Source organism: Balearica regulorum, chromosome 3 (assembly GCF_011004875.1).
Source record: "Balearica regulorum gibbericeps isolate bBalReg1 chromosome 3, bBalReg1.pri, whole genome shotgun sequence".
In the NCBI taxonomy this organism is placed as follows: Eukaryota; Metazoa; Chordata; class Aves; order Gruiformes; family Gruidae; genus Balearica; species Balearica regulorum.
The window spans coordinates 78,185,903-78,211,530 of NC_046186.1; the positions used below are offsets into that span (position 1 = coordinate 78,185,903).

Sequence of the window (25,628 nt, forward strand, 5' to 3'; positions counted from 1 at the left end):
GGACCAACTCACCTATTTCTAAGATAAGATACCCATTAAGACTTAGAGCCTTTTAATCAGGCACCATAACTAGAAACAGCTATATTTGTCCCAAGCATAACATGAAATTCCATTAATTTCTGTATGCTGGAGCTCAGTTATCCTTCAGGTTTGCTAGATAAATTTCTGAGCTGTGTGCAGATTACCATGGAAATTTAAAATAAACTGCTCTGCTCCTCAAAGGGAAAGTATATTTCTACCCCATCTCAACTATTCTCTGAAAACAATATGAGGAAGAAATTATATTCTAACCTCAGGAGAGGTTTTTACTAAGCTAAATCTACTGAAACTAGTTTTGCCTCTTGCTGCTGCTTAGTGTTAATAAATAGTTCAGGGGCAACAACCCTCTCCCAAAGTTGTATCGGTAGTTTCATTGTTTAGATATCTATAGGCTGGAGGTTATTTTTACTACATCCTGTCCCCTGTAAGGGGACAAAACTTCCAGGAAGAGGATGCGTTAGGCTTTTACATTAACTGGTGGGAAAACTAGTGTCCAAGATAGCCTAAGAGCTGGACATTCACTTGGTGATGCAAGTGTGCTGTGTATTACTGATTTTTTTCCACATTAATGCTTAGTTCACATGACACTATAGGTCCCATGATCTTACAGACTTAGAGCTCAAAGGAAGAGAATCATAAGTACTAGAAGTACTGAGGAAGGTTTAGAAAAAACCCAGCCCATGTTGCTTATGGCAGTGGGCTCAGACACCAGCAGCCCTGAATCATTTGCCTGGGCAGCCCAGTGAAAAACTGCACCATAACGTGCAATGCCATCAGAAAATTGATCGTCTGTGTACACCTTGTGCTCACAGAAAATAACTCTTTCTTCTGACTTGTAGTTGGAAAGGTTACTCAGTATCACAGTCCAATTTACTATCAGATGCTTATTGACTTGCATCCAACTGGAAATGCACACTCACGATAAGCACAGGACTGGGAGCATGCATTTGTAGGTTGCTATTGCTGTTTTATACAGTTTGCAGTACTACACACACAGTGCAAGAAAAAAGTTCCCTTCAGATGAAAACTTGATCTAAGAGGCCATCACATCAGTCCAAGCCTCAGTCAAGGCCTCAGAGTGAATTTATAATAATTAAGTCTTGAGCTTTAGCTTTCATTGTACTCTAAAATATTACTTTTATATTCCATGTTAAATTGAACCTTGTCTCAGCAAGTAACATTGGCTTAGGTGCTCAAAAATGTATGTTATAATTTTAAATTCAAGATCTAAATTTTATGTTGAAGTCCTTGCTTAAACATATCATCAAGTGATACTAAAAAATATATTTTTTGTACACGTCTAACACTTCATAGAGATACAGCCTCACAAATGTTTTTCTCTCTAGTCCCATATACTCTACAGAAATAAACACAGCATTTTTTTATAAACTGGCATGGGCCGTATATTCTCAATAGCTAATCACCTTGACAAATGAGCATTTAGTTCTGTAGGCCCATTTTTTCCAATAAAATTAACACAGTTGACTCTGACTGTAAAGACAAAAACCCCACAAATCTGTTGGCTTAGATGTCCAAGCTTAAGGGAATGCAAAGTATATGAACCATGTAAAAAGTAAAGTGCAAGTGAGATTTTAAGGATTATTAGCATTTCTGTGTTACAGAATAATAAAAACATGATCTAGAAAAAAACATATGGATACTAACTTAGTAGCATCAGGGTAGTGATATTTTCTGGATGATGACTATAGCCCCATGCACGTGCAGTGGATATTGCAAAGGGCAGGTTCTCCTTTTAGTAAAACGCTTAAACAAAATCTTAATTGGCAGATTGCCAGCAAAGCTCTACTGAATGAGCTACAAAACAGCAAAATCTAACTTGGAAAAGATGTTATTGGAAATGGGAAATGAAGTTTGCTGGGCTTATGTTACTAGTGTTTTAGGTTTGATCTACAAAATCAAGCTTTTGCTGGCCTAGCTTTGTTATTTGTGAACATGAAAAAGAACTGTTGCCTGGTACACAGATGTAACTTTGACCAGATACAGTCCTTCTGTTAGGTTTGCTTCCATCTTTCAGGGAGATGTTTTATTGCATTCCCCTGTAATACTGTGGGTGCAAGCTGCATATTCTTTGCTGGACTTTCTTACACTAAAAAAAGTGGGAGCCTATAGATTATCTATCACTCACAGGATTTCCAGCCAAAAACTGGAAACAGCAGAGGATATTAGCTTTCCTCAGCTCAAACTCTGCATCTATGGCAGGAGGAGTTACCAGTTGTGATTCACCACAGTGCACTTCGGGGAGGGCGGAGGGTTAAGATTTGCAGAGTACAAAACCAGCTGGCAGGAACAGCTGCTGAAACAGTCAAAACAGGTTTTTCTTCCAGACACCCAGCACTCTGTATGCTTTTTACTAGAGCTTCTCAGCCTTGTGTTGATTGCTTGTTCACTCCAACCCTCTCCGCACCCTTGTTTCTCTGCCTTTTACTTCACTGTGCCTCCTCTCCTCTTCTCTGCCATGTTCCTCTCTCCTCCCTTCTCCTCTCATTTTAGATTTAGTTTTAGGTGAGCCTTCTTCTCTTCCAGAAGCACTGCATCTTCATCAGTCTGAGTTTTGCTGAACTTCCTCTCTCTGCTACAGCCCGTTATTGGCAGCCCCCCATCACATCCCCTACTTACAAAGTCCTCAGGGCATTTTCTGTCTTCACAACCAAAGCACCTAGCACAGCCACGTCCTGTTCTTACTTAGCTGCTGGGCACCAACACAGAACAGCCAGAGTCATAATAATGGCTCCTCAACTGAATTGAAAGCTCACCGCTCCTCTTACATCTCTGGTGTGGCAAAATGTCTTAAAAAAGAAAAGTATTTGTAATCCCTCATTCCCCCATCACATCCCAGCCTCTTCTCAGGCATGCCCAAGGGTCTGGGCACGCACCAAAGGAGTCAGGCTGTGGTGGTTGCTGGTGCCCAGGTGAGGACAGGCTTGAAAGTCTGTGAAGTGAGCTGTCCGGAGCATGGACAAGGTAGGAGAGGCAGGTGTGTGTACGCACATGTGCATGAATTTGTGTGCACGCGCCTGTGCACATCCGGGGACTGCAGCAAGGCTGCTGATGGCATCAGGAGCCAGAACTGGGGAAAGCAGGCAGGGCCCATGGAAAATCTGCAGTGCTGTACGTGTGTACATTGGGTAAAGAAACTGAAGGCTTCAACTCATCACTACCCGATTGTCCGTTTGAATTACCATCTCACAAAAATATTTAACTTTTGAAGTTGCATAAGATATTATATACTTTTAGAATACGAGCTAATATGTAGACCTCCAAAAATGCAGAGTTCCATTAGCAATATATGACTATAAGTTTTATTTAGTATATAGAAACCAGATTCTTGACCATTTACTTTCTTGTTAATTCATAGTTACTTGTCTAACACAGATCAGACACATGTAAACAAATACTGCCATTAAAGACTTTCAACATCAGAAATAATGCCAATTAATACCACATTAGAAAATAATCCAATTTCTTAGATAACCCTCTTGGTAAAAAAAAAAGTCTTGGAATAACTTGGAGTTTGCAGTAGGCCCCCAGCTCTAAAGGACCAGTAGCGTATTTCTATTTGGCCCTGGATGGGTACAGCACTCTGCAGCCCTCCCTGCACTAGTCCTCCTGCCAGGGGCACCTTCATGTTACTGGGGACAGAAGTAGTAAGATTTGTGGTCTTTTATTATTGTGCTCTATTAAGTCTAATCTACTCAAACAGTAAAGTACCTGCTCTGACAGTCTGAAATCAGGAAATAAAACCAAAACCTTCCAGCTACAGCCATAGATTTTACCACTGAGGACAATATTGAGCGGAGCCAGTCTGCAGTATTTTGAAGACTATTGAACAGTGTACGTTGCCTTTGCTCCCATAATTTTCTGTTGTAGTATAAATGCAATTAGTGGTTCTTCCTCAACAGTAAATTGTATTTTTGCACAGTAAGATCAAAAAAAGTAAACTCAATACAAAATATCTGACTATGCATATCTTTGATTTCAAAGCTTGAGTAATTACAAGTGCAAGAGAATGTTTTAGACTTCAGGCTATATTAAAAATGATTTTGCAAATGTTTCTGCCATCAGAGAATTTAATTTTACCAGCTTCTGTGTCCTTCTATATGGGTTGTGGCAATATTAAAATATTCTAAGACCGAAAACTCACAAAATATCAAAATTAATAAGTTCCTTATGATCACTTTCTGAAAAAACTGAAGCTTGAGGTACTTGGGTGAAACAGTGAAAAAGTACAAAGACCCTTGCTTCAATCCTGCAAAGACTTGTGCATATAAGATATAGTCTCATCAAAGATGACATGCCTTTGCACAATCAGATGAATATCAGACTTAGGTCTCTGGTGCTTTAAACCCAACAATACTCATACAGACATATTTGGTTTGTAAAAAATAAATTAACTGTAACATAATATTCTTCTAAACAAGTTAGTGAAATTTTAAAAAAAAACAAACAAAACAACTGAATTATTCCTCATTTTAGAACATTATAAAATTCTATTACCTGTGCAGCTTGCCTAATTTCCAGAAAACTAAGCCTCTAATAGCTTCTTCTATAATGATCTTATTTTTCCTCATGCTTGCTCAAACAACAAAAATTTCCCTGAAATGAACATGTCTCACTTCAAAAATAAAATATAGGATGAAGAGTGTTTCTAAACATTAAATGGGACATAGGATGACTATTTGTTGTCACTACATTTTTTCCAAATGTGTTTCTAAACAAGAAACATGAGTAATTACAGACTTAAAAATAGAAGAGAAAGCAAAACAGTGTAAAATTGCTTGGCAATATAAAAACCCCCATGTAATCATCACCGTTCCAAAGAGAGATCATCAGCAACTAAGAGCTTAGTCTGTGCAGATCTGTTGAAAGGATGCTAAGGAAAAGAAAAACAGTATGCACTTGTAGAGAAGCAATTTGAGTCCAGAAAGAAGCAGCAGCAGGTTTTGAATCCAGCCCTAATTTACACAGGTCCCTGGGTGTCCTTCCACGGATGACCTGAGGCTCTGACCATCAGGGTTCAGCAGATTTAGCAATGGCAATCAAAGATGGTTTTGCTTCCCACCATTTGCTCCATCTCCCTTGGAGAATACTTCCCCTATGTCGGAGGCAGCAAAGAGATCGTATGTCTGCCCATCGCTGCCCTAGTTCGCAGGCTGGTGCGTTAGTGCCAGCCCTGCTCCATCCGTGATTTGAGCTAGCACACCAAGCAGTCGTCTGCAGGCTGCCGAAGCGCACCCACCCATTCCCTTCTGCTGCCATTGCTGCAAGGCAGATAACCCACCACAGGAGCGTACATCTTCCCAATTTAGAGTCACTTATAGCAAAGCATGCCTGCTGAGAGTTGCAGCAAGCGGTAGCTTGAAATACAGCCAGGCCTTGGTGCGTGCAAGCACGCAGTAACGTGCCGCAGTCCCATCCTACCTGGCTTGGGCAGGAGCTGGGTAAGGGCTGCAAGGAGGAGGAGATGTAAGGCCCCTCTTCTCCTCTAAGCCAGTCTGCTGTCTGGAGCCTGTTAGGTTGCTCTAGGTCAGCAACTTGTGTTAATACAGAAGAGAATAAAACTAAAACCAGTAAGAGACCAAGACAGGAAGATGTCTGAAATAGCATCTCAATAGATTTCTCATGGTTTGCCTTTCCATTAAATAATGCCTATGTTCTGTTTAATACTAACAGACTAACCTCTCCTGCCCTCTGCTCCGCCAAAGCAGACTGCCCGGGAGGCGGAGGCTGTGGTACCCAGAACTGTTCTGCTGACCAGCTTGTGATCAAGGCGGCAGATGCTCGCAAAGTAAACAAGGTTTCAAGTCTGATTTGGCCCCTGTTCTCTGGTCATGCTAACCCAGTTCGTTACAGGCTGCTCCACGGAACAGAGGGATGTTCTGTCTGCCTCCTTTCTCCCATAGACCAGTTATGCCAGGGGTAAATCTATTTTTTTTTCTTTTTTTCATCTCTTCTGTTCATTCTTAAGCCTCTTTCCCTCTCCCTCCAGATTTCCTCTAGGCCCTACACCATCTGTTGAAGCACTCCTTCTCTTTATGCACACTGTTGCATTCTATTCTTTCTCTGTCTGTGATCTATATTTAGTTGTTTTCCTGTTTATACACCCCTCCAGAGAGGGGTGTTGTTGAATGTGACTAGTCAGGAAGAGAAACAATGCGGTTAGAGCACAAATCCTTTCAGAAGACTAATCGGGATGAGAAGCTGTACAGGATTGGGTAGGGTAGAAAACTTTTTCCTAAGATTAATCAGAAACAGAGATCTGAATATAAATCCATAAAACCCCTTAGAGCAGCCTGATCAAAGCCAAAGAACACCTAAGTAGGGGAAGAAACAAAGGCAATGAAACATATGCAAACTTTTTTCTTTTTTTTGACACTTCCTTTTTTTTTTTTCCCCTCCCCATAAGTAATATAAAACAAATTGGGTTTCGAAACCTTACAATCTTTGCTCAAACTACTGGGAGCCCCTGAACGTGAATCCAGAGCACGTACATGATGAAAGCTCTGGGAAAAGTGTACTTGCAGACTACTGGGAGTTCTGTGTTGGTTGGTCCAGAGACACTTGAAGTGTCTTTAGTGTAGGAGTAGTAAGCAGACAGCTAGGTCTCAAGAAGTTGGCTGCAGCACAACTGAAATCAGGAGAGATAACGCATGGGCCCACCATGGCGAGACAGTAAAGAACAGCAATCCAGTGTCCATGCCACGGGGAGTGCCTGTCTGGTCTGAAGGACATTTGCACAGCAAGTAAACAGAGCGTTTCCCATCTTCAAGTTTCTTACAATAACAAGTAGCTTGTGAACGGGCAGCATGGAGGTAGGGATTGGTCGCGAAATACAACACACATGCACTAATACTGGGGAAGCTTGATAGTGTGGGTATTCTCCATAACAAGGAACTATTTATCATCATGAAGTGGAGCCCTTCAGTGCTCCAGAAATCTATGATTTGGATCAAAAGAAATGTCTGGAATTCTGCTTTGGAGTTTTACGATTACAATAATGCAAACAGTTTTGATTATCACACAGAATCATAACTCTGACAGCCTAACATTACGCTAGTAAATGCATTGACAGCTAAGGGGGAGCATTGGGTGCAAGTCATTTGTTTCCCTGGTATCTATGAAAGCAAGAGGTGGAGGACTTCATAAAACATCACAGATATTTGAAAAACTCCAGAAAGGTATGCAATTAGTGATTTCACATTTAATTTTGCTGGGTGAAAACCTGTGTATGTCACTAGTAGATAGTGCATAGCATGGATTAGAAAAATGCCTGTGCAATGGTTAGCACAACTCACTACTAAGGACTTCAATATGAACGTGGATCTGCCCTCGATGACTAGCAGACATTCCCTGGCCAAAGGGGTCCAACAGCCTTTGCTGCGACACCAGACAGGAGGACAAAGGGAAAGGCTACAGAGCGGAAATGAAGGCAACAGAAGGATGGCAGGAGTTTCAAGGAAAGGACACTTGCAGCATGACATGCTCTGCTGAGCTTGTTTGCTTCAGTTAGTGGCGAGAATGGGTGTTTGTAAGATATTTAAACAAGGGGAGGGAAGTGGCTTAGTCTACAAGACGGACTTCAGCTTTGGAACAGAAGATGCATCTGAAGCAACTGGGAAAAAGATGATTTCTTTAGCAGCACTTGTCAGGGGCAGGAAGAGCCTCTTAAAGACCAACAGGGAAAAGCCTACACCTGGGGGGACAGGAGATGATCTAGAAAAATGACTCGATCATGAGAACAAAAGGGAAGGAACAAGGTCAGAAATTGTTCAGTCATGCCCTGAAAATAACTTTAAGAGTAATGAGGATCCTGAAAGGGAGAATCAATTTTTAAAATAAGTTACACAATAGCATTTTTGGGGAGACATTTTCATGAATAAAAAGAGTGAACTTTGTAGTAATTTTCAGTCCAAAAGGAATGTCAGCAGCAAAAACCTGAGCTGCTAATCTGTTTTGTGTCCAGCAGAACTAAATAAACCTTCACTCTGAGTCAATGAGAGGTTGTGTGTATGGTGTTATGAGATCAAACTCTAATCTTCTTAGTAGCATTTTCCATAGAAAACCTGCCATACTATACGTATTTACACTGTTACATGCATTATTCATATAAATGCTATATATATACACACACACAAAATACGGCTGTAATTACAACATATTCCTTATATGTTGTATAATCTGAATCCTGTTCAGAAACTGTCCTAAAAAGGAGCAAAATACCACTAGGCATTATTTGCTTACGTTCCCTTCATTGCAAACAACAGAACAGACTATCTGACAAAAAAATGTGTATAATCTGGTTAGCGTAAAACATTTGTTATATGCGCCCACATAAGTCCTCTTCTCTCCTGTATGCATTAATATCTCATGTAATTCAGAGGCAAAGTATAAGGAGGCTGTACAAAACAGGTCAGTTTTAATTCCAGGTTGTGGGGCACAGGTGCATAGCCAGAGCTTAGCTACGAAATTTAGCAGCTCCACAGTGTCACCATGCAGAAAGCTTGCTTTGCTATTTACACATCCTGCAATCAAAAAATGTCAACATTTTGTATATTGACCCACTGGACTGTTTGGCATGCAAATATAAGACATCAAACTAAGTAATCTGATAGCATATAAATATAGTCCTATCCAATAGAATTTCGTAGCAATTATTGTAATGCATTATTTCAATGAAAGCACAAGTAAAAACCAAAATTCCTCCCAGACTTGCTTGCTCCAAACATTCCTGCCCAAGGATTCCTTATTGCACACTCCAAAGCCATTCTTACTAGACAGTCTAAATATCCACTTTTTTCCAGAGAAATTAATTATTCATGTCAGCAAAGCCTATATCAGCTAGCTGCACAGGATGTTTCAAGCAAATGCTTATGCTCTATTATAATTCTGTAACGAGCATTCTAAAACCTTGTGAGTTATTGCACTATGATAATTTTTCTGATGAATTCTTACTTTGGCAGCCTACACTTTCTATTAACATCTATAGGATTGTTAAAATAATTCCACTGATAAATCAGTCATTTGATGTTAAGTTCTGTGAGTTTTTTCTCCATAAATTATAGTACAGTGCCTCTTTTTTCCTCTCAGTACACCGTATTATAAGTAGCTTCAAACAAACGTCTCTAATATATTTCAACACAAAGACCATCGCTGGATTCCAAAGAGAAAAACAGCCAGCATCATGCTGTGTTGCCTCCCCTTATATCCAAAGCATCTTGGTAACCTTGACAAAATACTGCTACTAATTACTTCTGCCTCACCCATTAGATTAGGAATTGCTTAAACAAGAGAGCTAGCTTATTTCACAGCAAGGGGAAAATATTAGTAAAAGACCACGCTATTATGATAAATAATCTCATTACTGGGGACTATAGTATCTCAAAGCCCAAATATTTATACAGGTAAATAGACCGATCTACTTGTTTCTGCAGCAAATCCAAATAGACGCCTCAGAAAAATCCTAGCTTGCATCCTGGTGTTGAAGTACAGCAGCTGTTCTGCAAACAGTGCAGTGATCAATCCAGTTTCTGATCAAGTTCTCCCTCCCTCTCCTGCCATCTCCCTCTGCTTGGCTTCTTTAGTGGCTAAGGAGTATGCTTGCACTCTTGCTCTCCCTGTTCATTTTGTGGTACTAGCGAAGTCTCTTTCTCTAGTCCCCTATTTTCAAGAGTTTTACATTAATATTATGTCTTTAATATTGCTGTTCTTCTATCTCTGTTGAATTTGACGATGGTTTCAAAGCAAATGGCCAGAAATGGGGCAGGGGGTAAGGGGATGTATAAAGCCTTATTTCTTTAGGAAACTAGGCTAAAACTGAATCCAAATCAACAATTCAGTTTTTCAGTAATTTCCTGTGTTCACACACAGACGATCCCCTTCCGATGACTGCGCTACAGACACGTGGCACACTGACAGATCACCATTTCAGAAAAGTAAATGCAAAACAATGCAAGACCCTGACATTTGGGTTTGCATACAAGGGTACTGGCCTCTGCTGGGGTAACAGAACACCTCATCCATCCACTGCTGGTTGGGAACTCAGCAGCTCAAAATTCGCTTAGTTGGGTTTGATTTAATGAAAATAGATTGATAGAGAAAATTTTTCCATGAATACAACACTCTTGATACACACACATATATCAAAGTGCCTGCCACCAACAACTTGATTGTTTCTCCTATGCCTTGAAGAATTTTCAGTTTAGCAGGAAAGAACAAAACATTATCTAAGATCCAGTTAGGCAACAGTTAGAATTACACTGAGAAAAAGGGAGATCCAGATTTAACAAGCTAAATATAATTTTAGAGGCCAAATGTATACTGTGATTTCAGATCCAGATGTGTTACCATCCTACACTTTAATCTCCTGCTTGAGCAAATTTAGCCTGACAGGTTCACAGGCTTGGCCAGACGATAGCTCTCCTTTACACATCCAGTTATGAGGACACCAGTTTTGTGCTAGCCCAGAAGTTTGAAATAATTTAAGATGCACTTAAAAAGAAGGCAACGTTTGTTTGGTGTAGTGCTTGTTGGCAACTTGAGGCCATCAACCAGCAGACAAACAGAGGCCAAGGAGGTTTACCTAGAGTAGGTTGTTAATGCATTCTGTTACATCTTGTGTTTTGGCAGGGAGGAAGGAATATCAAGGAGTATCAACAACAACAACGCCAGTCTGGTAACGTGTTACATGTCACAACAAAAGCAATACAAGTTTTCTTCTGACTCAGATCTGATTACAATTCTGGGGCGGGGGGGGTGAAGAGAAATTTGATTTGCTTTGAATTGTGTAAGTTTGCACTAGTTTCAGCTTTGTAGCACTGTAAATTTAAAAGGAGAAGTAGCCCTTAACTACCAAGGTAAGGTGCTATGGATGGAAGAGCTTTTTATCATAAATGCCTAAATTAATAAATAAACACATAATTATAGATAAATTAATAAATTATTTATTAAAATCACATATTAAAATTTAATAAATGAATGCCTGGATTAATAATTAATAAATTAATAAATTATTAATTAATTAATAAATGCAGGCTAGTTTGAAATTTGTCATGAAAATCCCAAGATGAACAACTACACAAGTTTACTTCTTTCAGCAAGTTGAAATGGATGATGACCAAGTAGAAGTCACGCAAAACCATGAGGCTTTGCGTGACTTCACATATCTGAAATGACAATGGACCAATGTTGGCAGCTATTTTCACTTGGAGGTTTTTTTTTGTTCGAAGTTCAAAGGAAAACCCAGAGGGTGAAAACCCAGAGGCAAAACAGGAATAAAAGTTGTCATGCAAACCAAACTGGTAACACAAGTAGCTTTATTTCACTATTTTCCAAGATACTGTAGATGTCATAGTAACTATGCTTTAAAAACAGGGTACAGTGCTGTGAAAATGCTACTATACCGAGCTAAAATCCCAGACAGACGTTCGTGCTCAGCTAGAAGCAGAGTTGAGTCATAGGTATGAAAATCTCAACAACACATTCAGGAGCCTGTGATGCAAGGGGACTCTCTAGGAGTTTTTCTTTCTGCTCTCCCTGAAAGAGAAACGATCACGAGACAGTTGAGCTATGGAAAGCCAGAACGCAGAGCCATTTGAGGAGAAATAGGTGAGGACTACGGTATAGAAGGGTGACATTTCTGAGATACGTCGTAAGCTCTGTATTTGGGATTTGCTTTGGAGCTATCTGACCATTGCCCAGTCTCAGAGCAGAGTGTCTCCTCTGAATCAGCACTTCCTCACACAAAGCTTTGTTTTTACTGATGACTCTTGAGTTACCTCAGTGAGCTGACGGTGGAAAGTACCAAAACAGAGGCAGTACAAGAAAAGCAGAAACATGTGATTCCCATTGTCTGAGTCTAAAGCATGAATTAGAAAAGCTGAATCAGATGAATGAAAGGGTGAGGGAGAAGGAAAAAGCAGAGCTGTTATCTTACAAGGGAAACATCTGAGAAAGCAAAGAGAGGGTTTTGGTAGACAACAGGACCCAAGAGCCTGGTCTCAGGGGCACAGTTTCCATGTGTGCAGAGCTCAGCATTTCCGTGGTCCAGCCTTGGAAGTTTACATGCCAGCACACAGCACATTCAAATCCTCAATCTTTATTTACGAGAGGGAAGAAAAATCTGAAGACAAAAGTAAAGAATCGTTTCCCAGGAGGGCAGAACAACTTAATTTCTTCTCCTCCTTACCTGGAAAATGGGGAGTTGATGTGCCTCCCTGAAGAGATGATACAAAGTCCCAGACAGCAACACCTTTCTGATCACCAGAAAGATAAATGAGTGCTTGCAGACCACAGTGGTACTCCATAGAGCTCTATCCTTATTTCTGTCTCAGTCCCATAAATGTCACACCAGCAAAAGGATTTAAAAAGCAAGGGGCTGTGGTGTGTGCAGTATGTTAAATGGTTTGTAAGTCCCCACTTCCCCAGGGATGGCTTATAATCACCACGGCTGTGCATGTGGAAAACAACGAGGAGGAACAGATGAGCACAAAAGAAGAGGCAGAGAAAAAAACCTAACCAATCAATAAAAGAACAAGTGGTCAAGCAAGGAAGCAAAGGACTAATCTATTTTTCATAAATAAGACTCTTCAAAAAGCTCTGGTTTTGAAATGACCCCGATTGTCTGCATTAGAAAAGATTACATTTTTAATCCACTCATTTGACATGCATTATGAGAAAGATGGCAATATTAAATTAAAAACGTAAGACTTTCCTTACAACTCTAGGGAAAAACTTCCATACAGAGAATGATGTCCAAGAATAACTCCTCTTATAACATCACAAATGTCTGCCTGTTACACCCCTTCTTTCAATACAAACATTACTCAAATGAATTTTATGGCTTCTTTTATAAGCCTTCTACAGAAGGCAAAAACACTTTTAAGCCAAGCAGAGGAAGAACAGGCAGTTGACACCATTCGCATGATTACCTTTTCCTAAGCAAACAATATGATTATAAGTAACTTACACCCTTTTATAGAAGTATATGAATTTTCAAAAGTAAATTGGCATGTAAACTTTATCCTGATGTTTGGAGAGAATATTTTCAAAAAAGATAGTTGGGATAAAATAGGTATCTTTTGGCAGATAATCACTATAGTTAATATATGCTTTGGAAGTGACAGTCCTCAGAAATGTTAATGGTATTCCTTCTAAGGTCCCAGATGGGTTTTCCTGTCTGGGAAAAAAGATAAATTTGTTTGCTAGATTACAAAATCCCTGTTCTTGAGAAGGCTTTTAGAAATTCATTTCATACCATCAGGCAAAAGATGCCATTAGACAAGTTTTTTCAGCACATGGCCTTTCAGAGAAAAGTAAACACAGATTGAATTTCTCTGTTGTGCAAGGAGGGATGCTATAGCATCAATGGTGTTAACAGCCATAGCAAGGGAAAAGAGAACATCTGGATGCTGCCATATTTGCACTGGTGGAACAAGAGGGAAGTAGATGAGTAAATATTATCCACACTTACTCTGCAGGCATAGTAAGTTCTGCTGCCCACCATCCTTAGCAGCACTGCCGCTCAATATATTGTGAAATATATTTTTTCACAAAAATGTGGGAAAAAACAAAATGCAGGTGCGTTTGAATTATGCTTTTAGAGTAAGGATTCTTCAATTCTGCAAATGCAAAAAGAATTGAAACCACGTGGAAAAAAGAATTTTCAGTTACAGATCATAGGAAACTGTGGTTTCCCTCCAGCTCTGGGAACACTGGTGATTTATTTTTTTCTCTCGTATCAGTTTGCAGTTAACATGGTACACACAACTGTCTTTGTTTCAGACCTGAGCTAAAGCCCACAAAGTGCTCTTCCTTATGACATAAAGGCTTGAGTTAGCCACCAAACTAAGGCTAATATCCATTAAAAGTTTTTAAAGGAGAAAGCACAGTCTCTCCCCACTTTCCCCTCAGCTTAGTTCAGCCCAGCTTCTGCTTTGGTAGCTTTATGTATTTTCTGCTTTACAATTGCTGAAACATCTCCATGAACAAAGGAAGCTTCAATAAAGCAGTTTTATTACCTCAGACTGGCAGGCGTCGTAAACCCAGACAACTTTGCAACGCTGGAGAGACTGAGAGGGACTAGCTGATGCTTGCTTCAGTAGGGGCTTTCCTGCCTTTACACCACACAGCACTTTTTCTGTGTGGATTCACATTACACACTTCCACCCACTTCTCAAGTGAGCCTAAACATGCTGGAAGGAGAAGCTGAAGAGAAGTTGACAGAATGCAGAAGTAAGAGCTAAGATTAACTACCACACTTTCCTTTCCTCCTTTTGTGCCTATTTCACTGGTTGGCCACATGCAAAGGAGAAGGTAACTCCCAAGGGTATGAGAATCTGGAAAACAAGGGCAGATACACCATCTTCTCCAGAGAGGCATGTATTCTTACATGTATTCTTAAGGCTCTGCAATGTGTTTGAAGTCAGCCGTAAAACACCAACGCTTTACAATTCCTTTGTATTGCCATTACATGAAAACTGTTCATGTTTTGAAAATGTCGTGGTTTAGCTACCTTAATGCTACTGATTTAATGAAACGTTAAGGAGTTCATTTCGGAAGAAAAAGTAGTGATTTCACTTGCCAGCAGAAAGCTTCAGGTCTTTTCAACATAGTGAAATGTTATTGAAAAACTTTTGAAGTCTGTACTATTTAACATCTGCACACATTTAGTAATCAAACATTCAAATTCAGTGATATGAAATGGTCTTGAACTGTGTCATGCAAATAATCTAATATAAAGCTTTCCTTTCAGATTATAGCTCAGTAAAAATTGGAACGCATAATCATACAGGAATAAAGGAGATACTGTGCAGACTAGCAGCAGATCCAGCAGGGTTTAAGCTATTTAGACAGATGACTTCAAAACGTATGCAATTACAACATTTAATTGCTGTCCCAGGCATTTTCTACTCACAGATGGAGATTGTCTCATACAGGAAAAACTGGCATGGAGATGTGCTGATGCAGAAGTTAAAGATATCTGCAAGAATCACAGGACCTGTCCACTAGTTGCCCTCAACAGGGAAGTGGAGAAGACAAAGCTGAACTGCTGCAGGATTTTCTTTGTTACTCATTAGCAAAACAACAGAAATTTCCACTAAAAGAAAAAACTCTCCCCAACCAAAAAACCAAGTGTCTGCCCAAACCTTCTACTTATTTGTCAGGACAATTACTTGTATAATCGTATATTATGGAGGTTTTCTTTCGTACAATTTATCAGTGCTTGCCACTTCGCATATAAATTACGTAGCACAGTTAGTCCTCCATCCAAACATGGGACCAAAGCACAGACCTGTGAGATGGTCAGGCTTGAAAAATGTCAAGAACACACCCTAATTCTCCAGCGTGTTACCACCCCAAAAAAAAGGCTCAATCCCAAAGCACATTCTACAATACACAGATCTTTCAGACTAATAGGCTTGTACTTTTTCAAACATTTTTGAGTATTTTTCAACAGTTCTAGCCATCACCTAGTTCATTTACTCTTTATGGCATACAGCAGCCTGTGCCATATTGCTGGCTGGAATAATTACTGGATTCCTTCTCTCCCAAAAGTAAAGACAGATTCTTGTTATTGTTACACCAAAAATGAAAAAGAGGGGTAAAAACCCAAACAAACTAGGGACGTGGTAAAGCTTTGAGTCTGGAATACATCTTTGCATTAATTTGTATATGGAGATGTCTAAGGCTCGGCCCTGTTAACAATGATAGAAGAGACTCAAACTCAGCACAGAGTGTTTTCTTTGTAGTTTTTAAGGCCAACATCTAATATTTGTCTGAAACAGAAATGTCATTTTTATTATGTTTTACATATTATTTCATTATCTGTAGTAAAAAAAAAAAAAGCCTGTATTGAATTCTGTACTTTTTAAACTAAATTTCCATACAAACTTTTAAAAATGTCTAATCATACCAGTTTTCTCCTTGTTGAGTTCTACAGAACTTCAGAAAAAACGGACAACATAAAATTCCAGACCTTGAACATATATACATAAGCATAAAACATATTCCACATGTTTACACAAAATGAGAAAAAAAATCTCTTTTCCTGCTTACCATCACTCTCAGCTCACCACGACTCTTTATTCATAACATATAGCAGGAACCGACACTCTAACCACCCAGCACTCAGATATCCCTAAAAAAGCCCCATGTTGCAGCACTGAGATGACATTGTCCTGCTGGACATCGCAAGAGGGTACCACAAACTTGTCCGGAGGGTGGTACCTCTGAGAACAAGTAGGAGTGGGTACCCTCTGTTGTGTAACAACAGGTAAAGGTGAATTTTATAGATAGAACCACGCACTCAGTTTCACCCTCCCCTTATAAAGCCTTCATTTTAATCATAATGGCTCTTGAACAGAACCATTTACTGCCTTGTGCCAGTCATACATAAGTCCAAATTTGGCCCTGCAGTAAAGAGGCATGACACCCTTTAGTTACACCTGGAGTTTATATGAGCTCATTTATTTAGGTTTCATAAGATATCTGGCATTTAGCAGATTACTATCATTACTTATCATCTGAAAGCATGCTAGCAGCCTATATCTCCCCTTATTGCCCGTGTACTTCTACACACTGCCTAACACTATGACTTCAATCTGAGAAAAAGGTTTTCCTCATTGGAAACATCACAGTTTTGTCCTCTGTGTTCTCAATGGTTTGCACTTCCAGTATCCTTGAACTGGCGCTCAGCTAGAAGAGGGTGTCCCACACGCCACAGTAAAAGCAGCTCTGCTGAGACACTGATACTGGCAGCACATTTCAAACGAGTAAGAGATTGCACAGCTAAAGGATGGCTGCTCCCTTCAAAGTCTTTGAAGCCATGCTGTGGCCACACTGTGACCATGCCTGCACCCACTGAGGGAACCTGAATCCCAAACTCTGCCTGGAAGGCACTTCCTTGTGTGCGAATGGTAACTGTGCTGTGAGGACCTTGAATAGATGTGTTGCTTGCTTCCTTACACATCCGCAGTCAGGAAGCTATTTTCAAGGCAGATTCAGTGATCTACTCATTCTTTTCCATTTCCTGAGACTTTGTTCTCCAGGAAGAAAAACTGTGCCCTGTAAGAGCTGATGACTCTTACACACACACACACAGAGCGTGTCCTGAGTGCAGAACTAACTGCTGCTTCCCTGCAGTACTTTGAGTCTTTCTTAACAGCAAATACTTCTACAGAATCATTGCAGAACTGGGACTTGAAAGTCTTGTTAAGTGAACAAAAGGAAACCAACTAGCAAATATTTAGATGAAAAGTATTTCTACTTGAGTAACTGGTAAATAAATATAGGGAAATTTTTTTGTTCTGATTTCTATCTTACTTTAGAAATATTTCCAGCTACCTGTGAGGACAAAAGTGCAAAAAGTGCACACAAAAGGAGTCCTCTCCTGAGACTAGCAGAAAAATGGATGAATTGAATGCTGCTGGTAAAAATAGGTGCAGGAGAGCTCAGCCCTCTGCGAACAGACTTTTTTGTGCCACAGGGTCAGACAGGCCATAACATTATAAGCTAAAACCTAGAATAAAATTACACATTTTCCACTTGTATAAAACCAAGTTACTCCAAATTACTGCTAGGCAGGAGCTCAGCTGCCCACAGTTTCCAACCAGTCCACCAGGTTCAGCTGTCCCACACACAGATACTCCAGGCTCAGGGAACCAGGCTGTTACCTGGCCCACAGACACCTCTCCGTTTCATTCATTTCATCATTTGTTCATGATCATGACCAAACACCTGCTCACCATACCAGTTGCATAAGGTATGCATGTGCGTGCCCTATCAGTTGATGGGACAGGACCCATCCCACAACCAAATGAAGATCCCTCCTGTTACATGAGGATATCAGGCCCCTGCTCTATGCCCAAACATGCATGTACCCTGGATACGTGGCCAGAGTCTGTGTTTAATTGTGTGATGTGTGTCAGAATTGATGTGACATCAGAGCCCGTGGATAGGGTCCGTGAGCTCTGAATCGGATGCCAAATACCATCGGATCAAGGCATTATGCAGGCATTTAAATGGTGGAAATGGAGCATAAAATAACAATTTTGATTGGTCTTTGACAGGGTAAGGTCCTTTGAAATAAGTGATTTTTGCAAGGGACCATTAAGCATCCAAAAGAAAGGATGACCATCTTCCCTCTCAACATTGCTGTGACTGGCACAGGGTCATGCTCCCGAGTCCCTAACTTTCAGGGAGGATGAGAACCATTTTTCCCACCCTATAGCAAAGGCCAAGAACAGGGACCTGAAAAGCTTTCAAGTGCATAAAAAATCCCGTGGTAAAGAAAAGGAAACAATCTGCTTTTCACGGTTACAATGGGCAGGACAAGAAGACACAGGCTTAAATTGCTGTAAGAAAAACTTGTGTTAGACATTAGAAAAGTTCTCAGACACTAAAGATAATGTAAAATATACCTCCTAAGGAGGTTATAGGCATTTACTGTTGGAGGTCTTTAAGAAGAGGTTAGAAAAACATCTGTGTTTGGTGGAATAGTTTAGACATAGCTGATGCTGCCTGAGGAGGAGGAGTCTAGATTAAGGGGTTTTAGACCCCTCCCAGCCTTATTTTTCTATGATTTTTCTGTGGACAAGTTATCCCTACATCTACCTGCTTAATTTTCCTTTTTGTAGCTCAGCAGTTAATTTGAGGCTTGTGGGAAAGAGCACATAGCAGGCCTGAGGCACAAGAGACTGTTTGGGATAAAGTCAGAAGTATTTGGGGACCTGGGGAGCAATTTCTTTATTATGAATGTGTACACATGTGAGTAAGCTCTCTTCACAGCAAAACCAATGTAAACAGGTAGAATTGTGTCAAAGAACTTGAAAAAATCATCATCATTTTAATTTTACAAATGGGGAAGGCAGGGCACAGAGGTCTAAACCATCTGTAATGACACAGCAAGTTATAAAAATGAGCCTGAAAATTGGATTTCCTGGCTCCTCAAGTGACCTATCTGATGGACTACATATTCCTCCTGCTTTCCCTTGCCTGCCCTACCTCCCTTCCCCCCAGCAAACCATGCAAGACTACAAGAATTGCAGCATTTCCTCACAAATGCCTTCCCTTGCCTGCAGCTGGGGGAAGTCGGACTACAATAGTGTTGGTAACTTCTGCTGTAACGAGAACATACATCACAAAGATGTGCATTACCAAGGCAAAAAAACCCAAAAAACCTTAAAGCTGCCTCAGGACTTGCACCTTGCAGAGCTGATCTTGGGCTGTTAATCCCCATCTCCATTCTTTAACTGGCCTCCTTCTATCTAACCTTTGACATAAAGAATACATTCTTCTACAAAATGATTATAAACATAAAAAGACAAGACAGAATAAAGGAATTGTGTTTGCAAGTGAAACATTGCCCCAGTCCACTGTACAAAAGGAGCAGTCTAGCTCAGCATTTGCTGGCCACTTTCCTAAAGCTGCTGCAACTTAAGCCTGTAGGAAATCAGTGCCGAAGATTAGAACCGAAAATCTCTTCATAACAAAGTATTATAAAGCCAGTGCCAGTCCTTCTGCACTATTCCTTACCAGATGGCACAGGCTTGCTTCCATTTCCTACATGCCAGTGCTGGAACCCAAGGAAGTCCTGCCTCTCACAACTGACTATGCCGAGACACACCAGGCTGCAAATTAATTTTTAATAAATTTGCAAGAACTGTGGTGGGGTCTAAGCCCCATACATAGACCAAACAGAATTTTGATTTGCCACTACCAGTAAGACAAAACAAGAATTAAAAGAATAATGAAATAAAAATACATCATGAATGCAAAAGTCAGAAATATCTCCCAAAAGAATCAATAGCGATGTTTTGATTGGTCATCTTCTCAAAAAAAAAAAAAAAAGAAAAGGCAAGCTTCTGCGTCACAGGAATAAATATAATAAAATTCTTTGCATGCTTAGGTCTTTCCTAGCTTATTCGAATGGCATATTTAACTTTTGAGTTATAAATCAAGGGATATTGCTCACTGCTATAAGATGCATTCCACTGGGGCTCAAAGTCTTTAGCAGATCCACACTGCATGTACTTGCTCCTGATGGTTTCACATTCATGTTCATCAACACTCAGCAAGAACCATAAACAAAGCCCTTGTCTCGGATGCACACATGCAGTTTCCATTGACTTTGCTGGATTTTCAGCTGACTTCAATAAGAACTCAGTGTGCATGCAGAAGGGCAAAACTTGGCTCTGCACATTTAATAAAATTACATCACTAGATACCTTATAAATGAAGGGCAATGCAGGCCATACTGAAAAATAATATAAACTGAAAACCCAAAAGTGTAGTCAAATAAGTTCAAATTTCAGCCAGGTTTTCCCAGAATAATAAGAAGGGCACACATTTTAAGCAAGATGAAACAAAACCCCTGTAATATCTCATTTACAGAGTGTGCTCTGCATCCTTTAGCAGGACAAATTGTGAAACCTAGCCATCTACACAAGGCAATGATCTTGTTGTCTCAGATATAGCAATGATATTGGCATATGAAATGATTAAGTAAAGGTCAAGTTACAAGCTGTGATTTGCTAAGTAATTTTCTGCATCTATATCCCTGCTTTGTAAGTTATGAAGCTCATTACAAGTGAATTTGAAACGTAGAAGAGTACCACAGTAGAAAAAGTAATGAATCATATGATGTTAATAACTAATATTATATTATTTTGAATCTATTCTAATAGTGGTATTTTAAAGATATCAAAGGCTTGAATCCAGGAGTATCTATCTTAAACCCTTCAAGTCTCTTTCGTGCCTGGGCCAAAGAGCACCACAACAAAAATCCCACACAATCTAGGAACAACAATCCCCTTGACATATTTCAGATGACATCTAGCAACACGTAACTTCTGCCAGGTACATTAGCTAACGCACACTAAGCAGAGTAATGCCACATGTGTTTTCTCCAAGTTTCTTGCCCCCCCCCCCCTTTTTTTTTTCACTTTTACTCATTCCATGATGTAATAACCTGTGGCTTTTACTACCTCTTTAAAAATATCTACCCATTAGGATGAAGAATATCCTGACTTTTAAAAATCCAACTACCGACAGGCTTCCTTGCACTTTCTGTTTGGCTGACAAGCGCTCATTAGCCTGCAATTACAAATTTATACACAGAAGTACTCAGGGATGGAAATCACAGAGGGGGCCTGATGTTCATATGTTTGGTTTTTCCCCTCTAAGCAGGAACATCTCTGATGATTTTCACACTTAAATAGCAGAACAGATTTTATGAATCATTTTTTCTTCCTGGTTGGAACAACCCCTATTCCCTGTTGCATTATAATACTGAGTCACTTTGCATAAAGTTGGTCATTACTGGCAAGTCAAGGGAGGGAGGAGCGAAGTGGACAAAATGCTCTGAATGTATCTGTGCAATAGGATACATATGAGGCTGCTTCTTGAAGCAAATTATTTAAAATCAGAAAATAAAAATCATTACCAGACAACTCACATAAGGGAAAACTATTTCATAGATATTGAAAAAGTCCAGTAAATCTAACATAATGCTGATGATCAAAGGGATTGTAAAGGTGGGCGGGTTTGTGTGTTTTGTTTTTCGGATTTTTTTTAAATGAAGCGAGAGCCTGGCCTGTTACAAATGCTGAGTCGTACTGGTCACTCACACTAGATTACCCAGTAAGTTAAATAATCAGTGTGGTGGAATCTGTCTCTCCCCAGCTATGGCACTGTCAAACGACGAGTTACGAGGTCTGGCGGAGCCCTGCTGTCTCAACATCACCTCCCCTCCTGCCATCGCGCCCTGACGCTGGCAGCTTGTGAAGACACTCGTCTGTCTCAGAACTCCTTCATGGAACTCAGTGACTCCAGGTCTACTTTCTGTTGCCGCTGGTGAGTTTACAGTGCGTTACAAGGAACATCCATTTCAGATTAGCCTTTGCAATTCTGGATTCACAACCGGGAAAAGAAGGGTTCCTCCCATCTCCCCGCAGTCCTAGAGGGACAGGGCTGGTGCAAGGAAGGCAGCTTTAACAACTTTCATTTATTAGTTTGTTTTAAATGCATAGCATGACTATTTGGAGAGTGAAATAAAATTAGGTACCTTACACATCATAATTTTTTCAAGAAAGCTGATTTTAAAGAGTTAAGAAAGAAAAAAAAAAACAACAAAAACCACTGGGCAAACCCTCTGGTTTTCTGCCTGTCCTGTTTAAGCAATGACACATGAAGAACTTTATGTTCGAACAATTACCTGGTACTTTAAATAGGACACTAAGGAAATAACGTATTAAAATGTATTCACACAGCATAAGACTAATCCTCTTCCTGGGAATACCGGTGCAAATCAGAGTAACTCCTCGGAGGTCAATTGAAGTACACCAGCATAAAACAAACGTGAGGCAGAGAGGAATCAGGCCCCAGCTACCTCTATTTTAATGCAGAGGTTGCAGATCATCTGCAATGATAAAGTGAACAACATAAATACAACTGACATCTATTCAATTGATCTCACATCCTGCCGAGTATTCACAGCTCCAAATATAGGGCTGAAGAACAATGGTTCGAGGAAGGGAGGCAGAAATCCTGGTTCTACCCCATTTACACATTCCTATCTGCTAATACGTCTGACTTGAACTGCCTTCATCTCCCCACACTGCTAAATCATTGTAGGTTTAATTTGACATTGTCCCCCCGCTCCTGAAGAACAATTTCTCCTTACAACAACAAAAAATTAAAATACCAGGATACATGGGAGAGAAGATAAATGCAAAAATCTGTGCAAGTATGAGAACCTTACAAACAAGCAAGAAAATCCCTATCTAACATATATATATAAAAGGCACTAGCAAATTGATTAATTATTTGGAAATCTGGCAGTGAGAAAGAATGGTATGTGCGCAGGGGAGGAAGACTAAAATATGAGGCTACTGCAAAGTATGGTGCTATTTGTGCTAATTTAAGCGGATCCGTAATTATTTCCCTACAACTTCACGATGTCCTGAACCAGCTTCCTCCTCCTCCCCTGCCAGGCTGATAAAAGGATCCTTAGCAACACACTAAATATATTATGCAATGTATTGAATACTACCGAGAAAAAGCACTAAATTACACTGGAACAAAGAACATTAGGTGCAAACATCACCACCTCCAGGGAAGGATCACCTTAAACTATTTATCACGTCAGTAAGCGCAGGCATTCTCTTATATCTCTGTTACTAGCACCTAACGGTATTTGCTACATTTAACAAAGTTAAGGTAAATTTTACCTCAAATCTACTTAGGCTCGAGCTCTTTGACCGAGATTTCTTGCGGAGATAGACCGAGAAGAACCGACGCACTGTGAACTTCTTCATGTTCATGTCCATTGCCCCGTCCCAGCTGCGGCGCGGAGCACGAAGGAGCTGCGGCGCCGCCGGAGAAAGCTAGCGCATCCCAATTGCCCCCTATTTATATCCACAGGCAGGAGATCCTCCGAAGTCTCTGCTTCTGTTCATCAAGCCGGGCACAGCTAAACCCACAAGAGGTACGTTGCCGGAGCCATAGGAGCCTGCCGCTTGCAGCTGGGAGCGTAAAGGCGTTATACTCCCTCTCGCTTTGCAGTGTTTACATTTCGGTGTGGCGAGCCGAACTCTCTCTCCGCTCCCTCTCCCCCTTGCCTTAGGTCCTACTACATCCAATCAGGCTCTGCTCTGGCTGCACGCATAATCAGCTCCGGCAGATGACAGCTCCTGCGTCCCAGGCGTAGCAGGTTTGAGATAAATATTAGATGTGTCTACTGCTTTGCACTCCCTCTCCTCTCAGTCAGGCTCTTTCAATTTCCTGGTTTCCGAATCACATGGGGAATAGGCACATGCTGCACTTCTGTTTTTAGCTCGGAATTTCAACGCTGCTATAATTACTGAGGGCTACGGTGGTCAGATCCGAGAAGAAATCAGCTCCTGCACCAGAGTCTCTCCTGGGAGAAGGCTTAAAGACGCCATGAACCCACTGGCGGAGCAGAAGGGTCTGAACCTCCTTTTATTCTGTGGAGTATGCAAAATAACAACATGTGTGCCCCCTGAAATCAAAAATCTTAAAATGCTGTTCACAGATTACACACCCGCTTTACATTAAAATACCTAGCACTGGCAAAGCTCTGAAAATAGAAAGCACAATCTAGATGGTAAGTATTACTATTCTGATTGTACTACAGCGGGGAGCTACAGCCCTTCTAAGAGGTTAAATGTGTGCATGTATTTACAGGCTATAATTTTGAGCTGCTCACTATACTGCAAGCAGGCAGACTTACAGCTGCACCCCTACCCCCCCTACATAATCACATTTTCTATCTTTTCTTCAAAAACTAATGAATCTCTGTGTGATCCAGAGATCCAAGAGCTTTCTCTGCCTGCCTTACACAGCTTGGGCTCCTTGTCCTTGGCAGCCTTTGCTTTCTGACTACCAAGGAGCACCCAGACATTCCTTTCTCCCATAACCTCATATGGAAAGTGAATGGCTCTGATGACTTATTAATGACTCAAATAAATAAGCCCAGGGAGAGCTGACACTGCTACAGCCTGAGAAGACTCTCAGAGGTTCAATGACAATACTATGCCAGTCAATCTGTTCTAAAAGAGAGATACGAATATTGCTTTAATTGCATGTCTGGACTCTGCAGTGAGCTATGTTGGGTGGTCACGCCTGTCACTACCTGCTTTGTTTGCAGGTTCTCTGTCCCTCTCTTCTGTCTAAAGCTCACCACAGCCTGTATGTACCTGGAAAAGCAAAAAAAAAAAAAAAAAGGAAGAAAAAGAAAAAAATATTTTGGCATTTATGGTTTCGTTAAAAAGGAGATCAGATTGGAAAGGCTACCATTAGTACGGGGCTCCATAATCTCCTACAGCCTCTGACTCTTCTATGCCTGGATCACTGCTGTCTCCCCCAGCTTAAGATAACTGTAGCACAGTGGCAGTCTGCTTTAACCCTTTCTCTTCTCAGTGTCTCCTTCAGATTGCTTTTTTAATTCTCTTGGTTTGCAACAAAAGCATATCTTTTGGGGTTGCTTTCAAGGCGCTGCCCTGGTGTAAGCCATGTCAAGCCTAGGAGCCCTTTGCCACTACACTTGTGTTGGTTCCTGGCTAAAGATCCTGGAGCAGAGGCAACCATCCCAGTGAAAACTAAGGTAGCTATAGGTACACCAAAACACTTTCCACAAAATGGGTAGAAAAAGCAATTCTGTTGGTATAACTGTCAACATCAAAATTATTTGCTGATGAAGCCTATCTAGTCAAGTTTTTGTGTCTCCTCACGACCTTTCAGCAGTAAAATCCTCAGTGGCTCAAAGGCCCCAGGCACTCACCTGATTACCTGACCTCCCCACCCTCCCCTCCCCTGCCACACCGCACAGATTTTGCTCCTGCTTCTTCCCGTGCCCTGCCCTCTGTCTGGCAAAGAGATGTCCTGACAGGAGTTAAGGTAGGCTTCCTCCTGACAAAGGCTGTTGGCAGCCACGCACGTTCCTACCTGTGTAAGAGCCACTTGAGCTTTAAATAGCAATCTGACATCTCCAGGGTAGCTCCCTGAACCCTTCCCATCACAGATACAACAAAATCCGACCTGGACACTGACATCTT

At 40.7% G+C, this 25,628-nt stretch overlaps 1 protein-coding gene across 1 annotated transcript in view; it reads right to left on the reverse strand.

Annotated features, from left to right (window-relative positions):
• RPS6KA2 (ribosomal protein S6 kinase A2) overlaps positions 1–23,857 on the reverse strand; it is a 173,814-nt gene extending 149,957 nt beyond the window's left edge. The window contains exon 1 of the mRNA XM_075748564.1: positions 23,283–23,857. Within this exon, the coding sequence (XP_075604679.1) occupies positions 23,283–23,381 (99 nt within the window). The 5' untranslated portion in view covers positions 23,382–23,857. The remainder of the gene's footprint in view (positions 1–23,282) is intronic.
• Between the last annotated feature and the right edge of the window lie 1,771 nt (positions 23,858–25,628).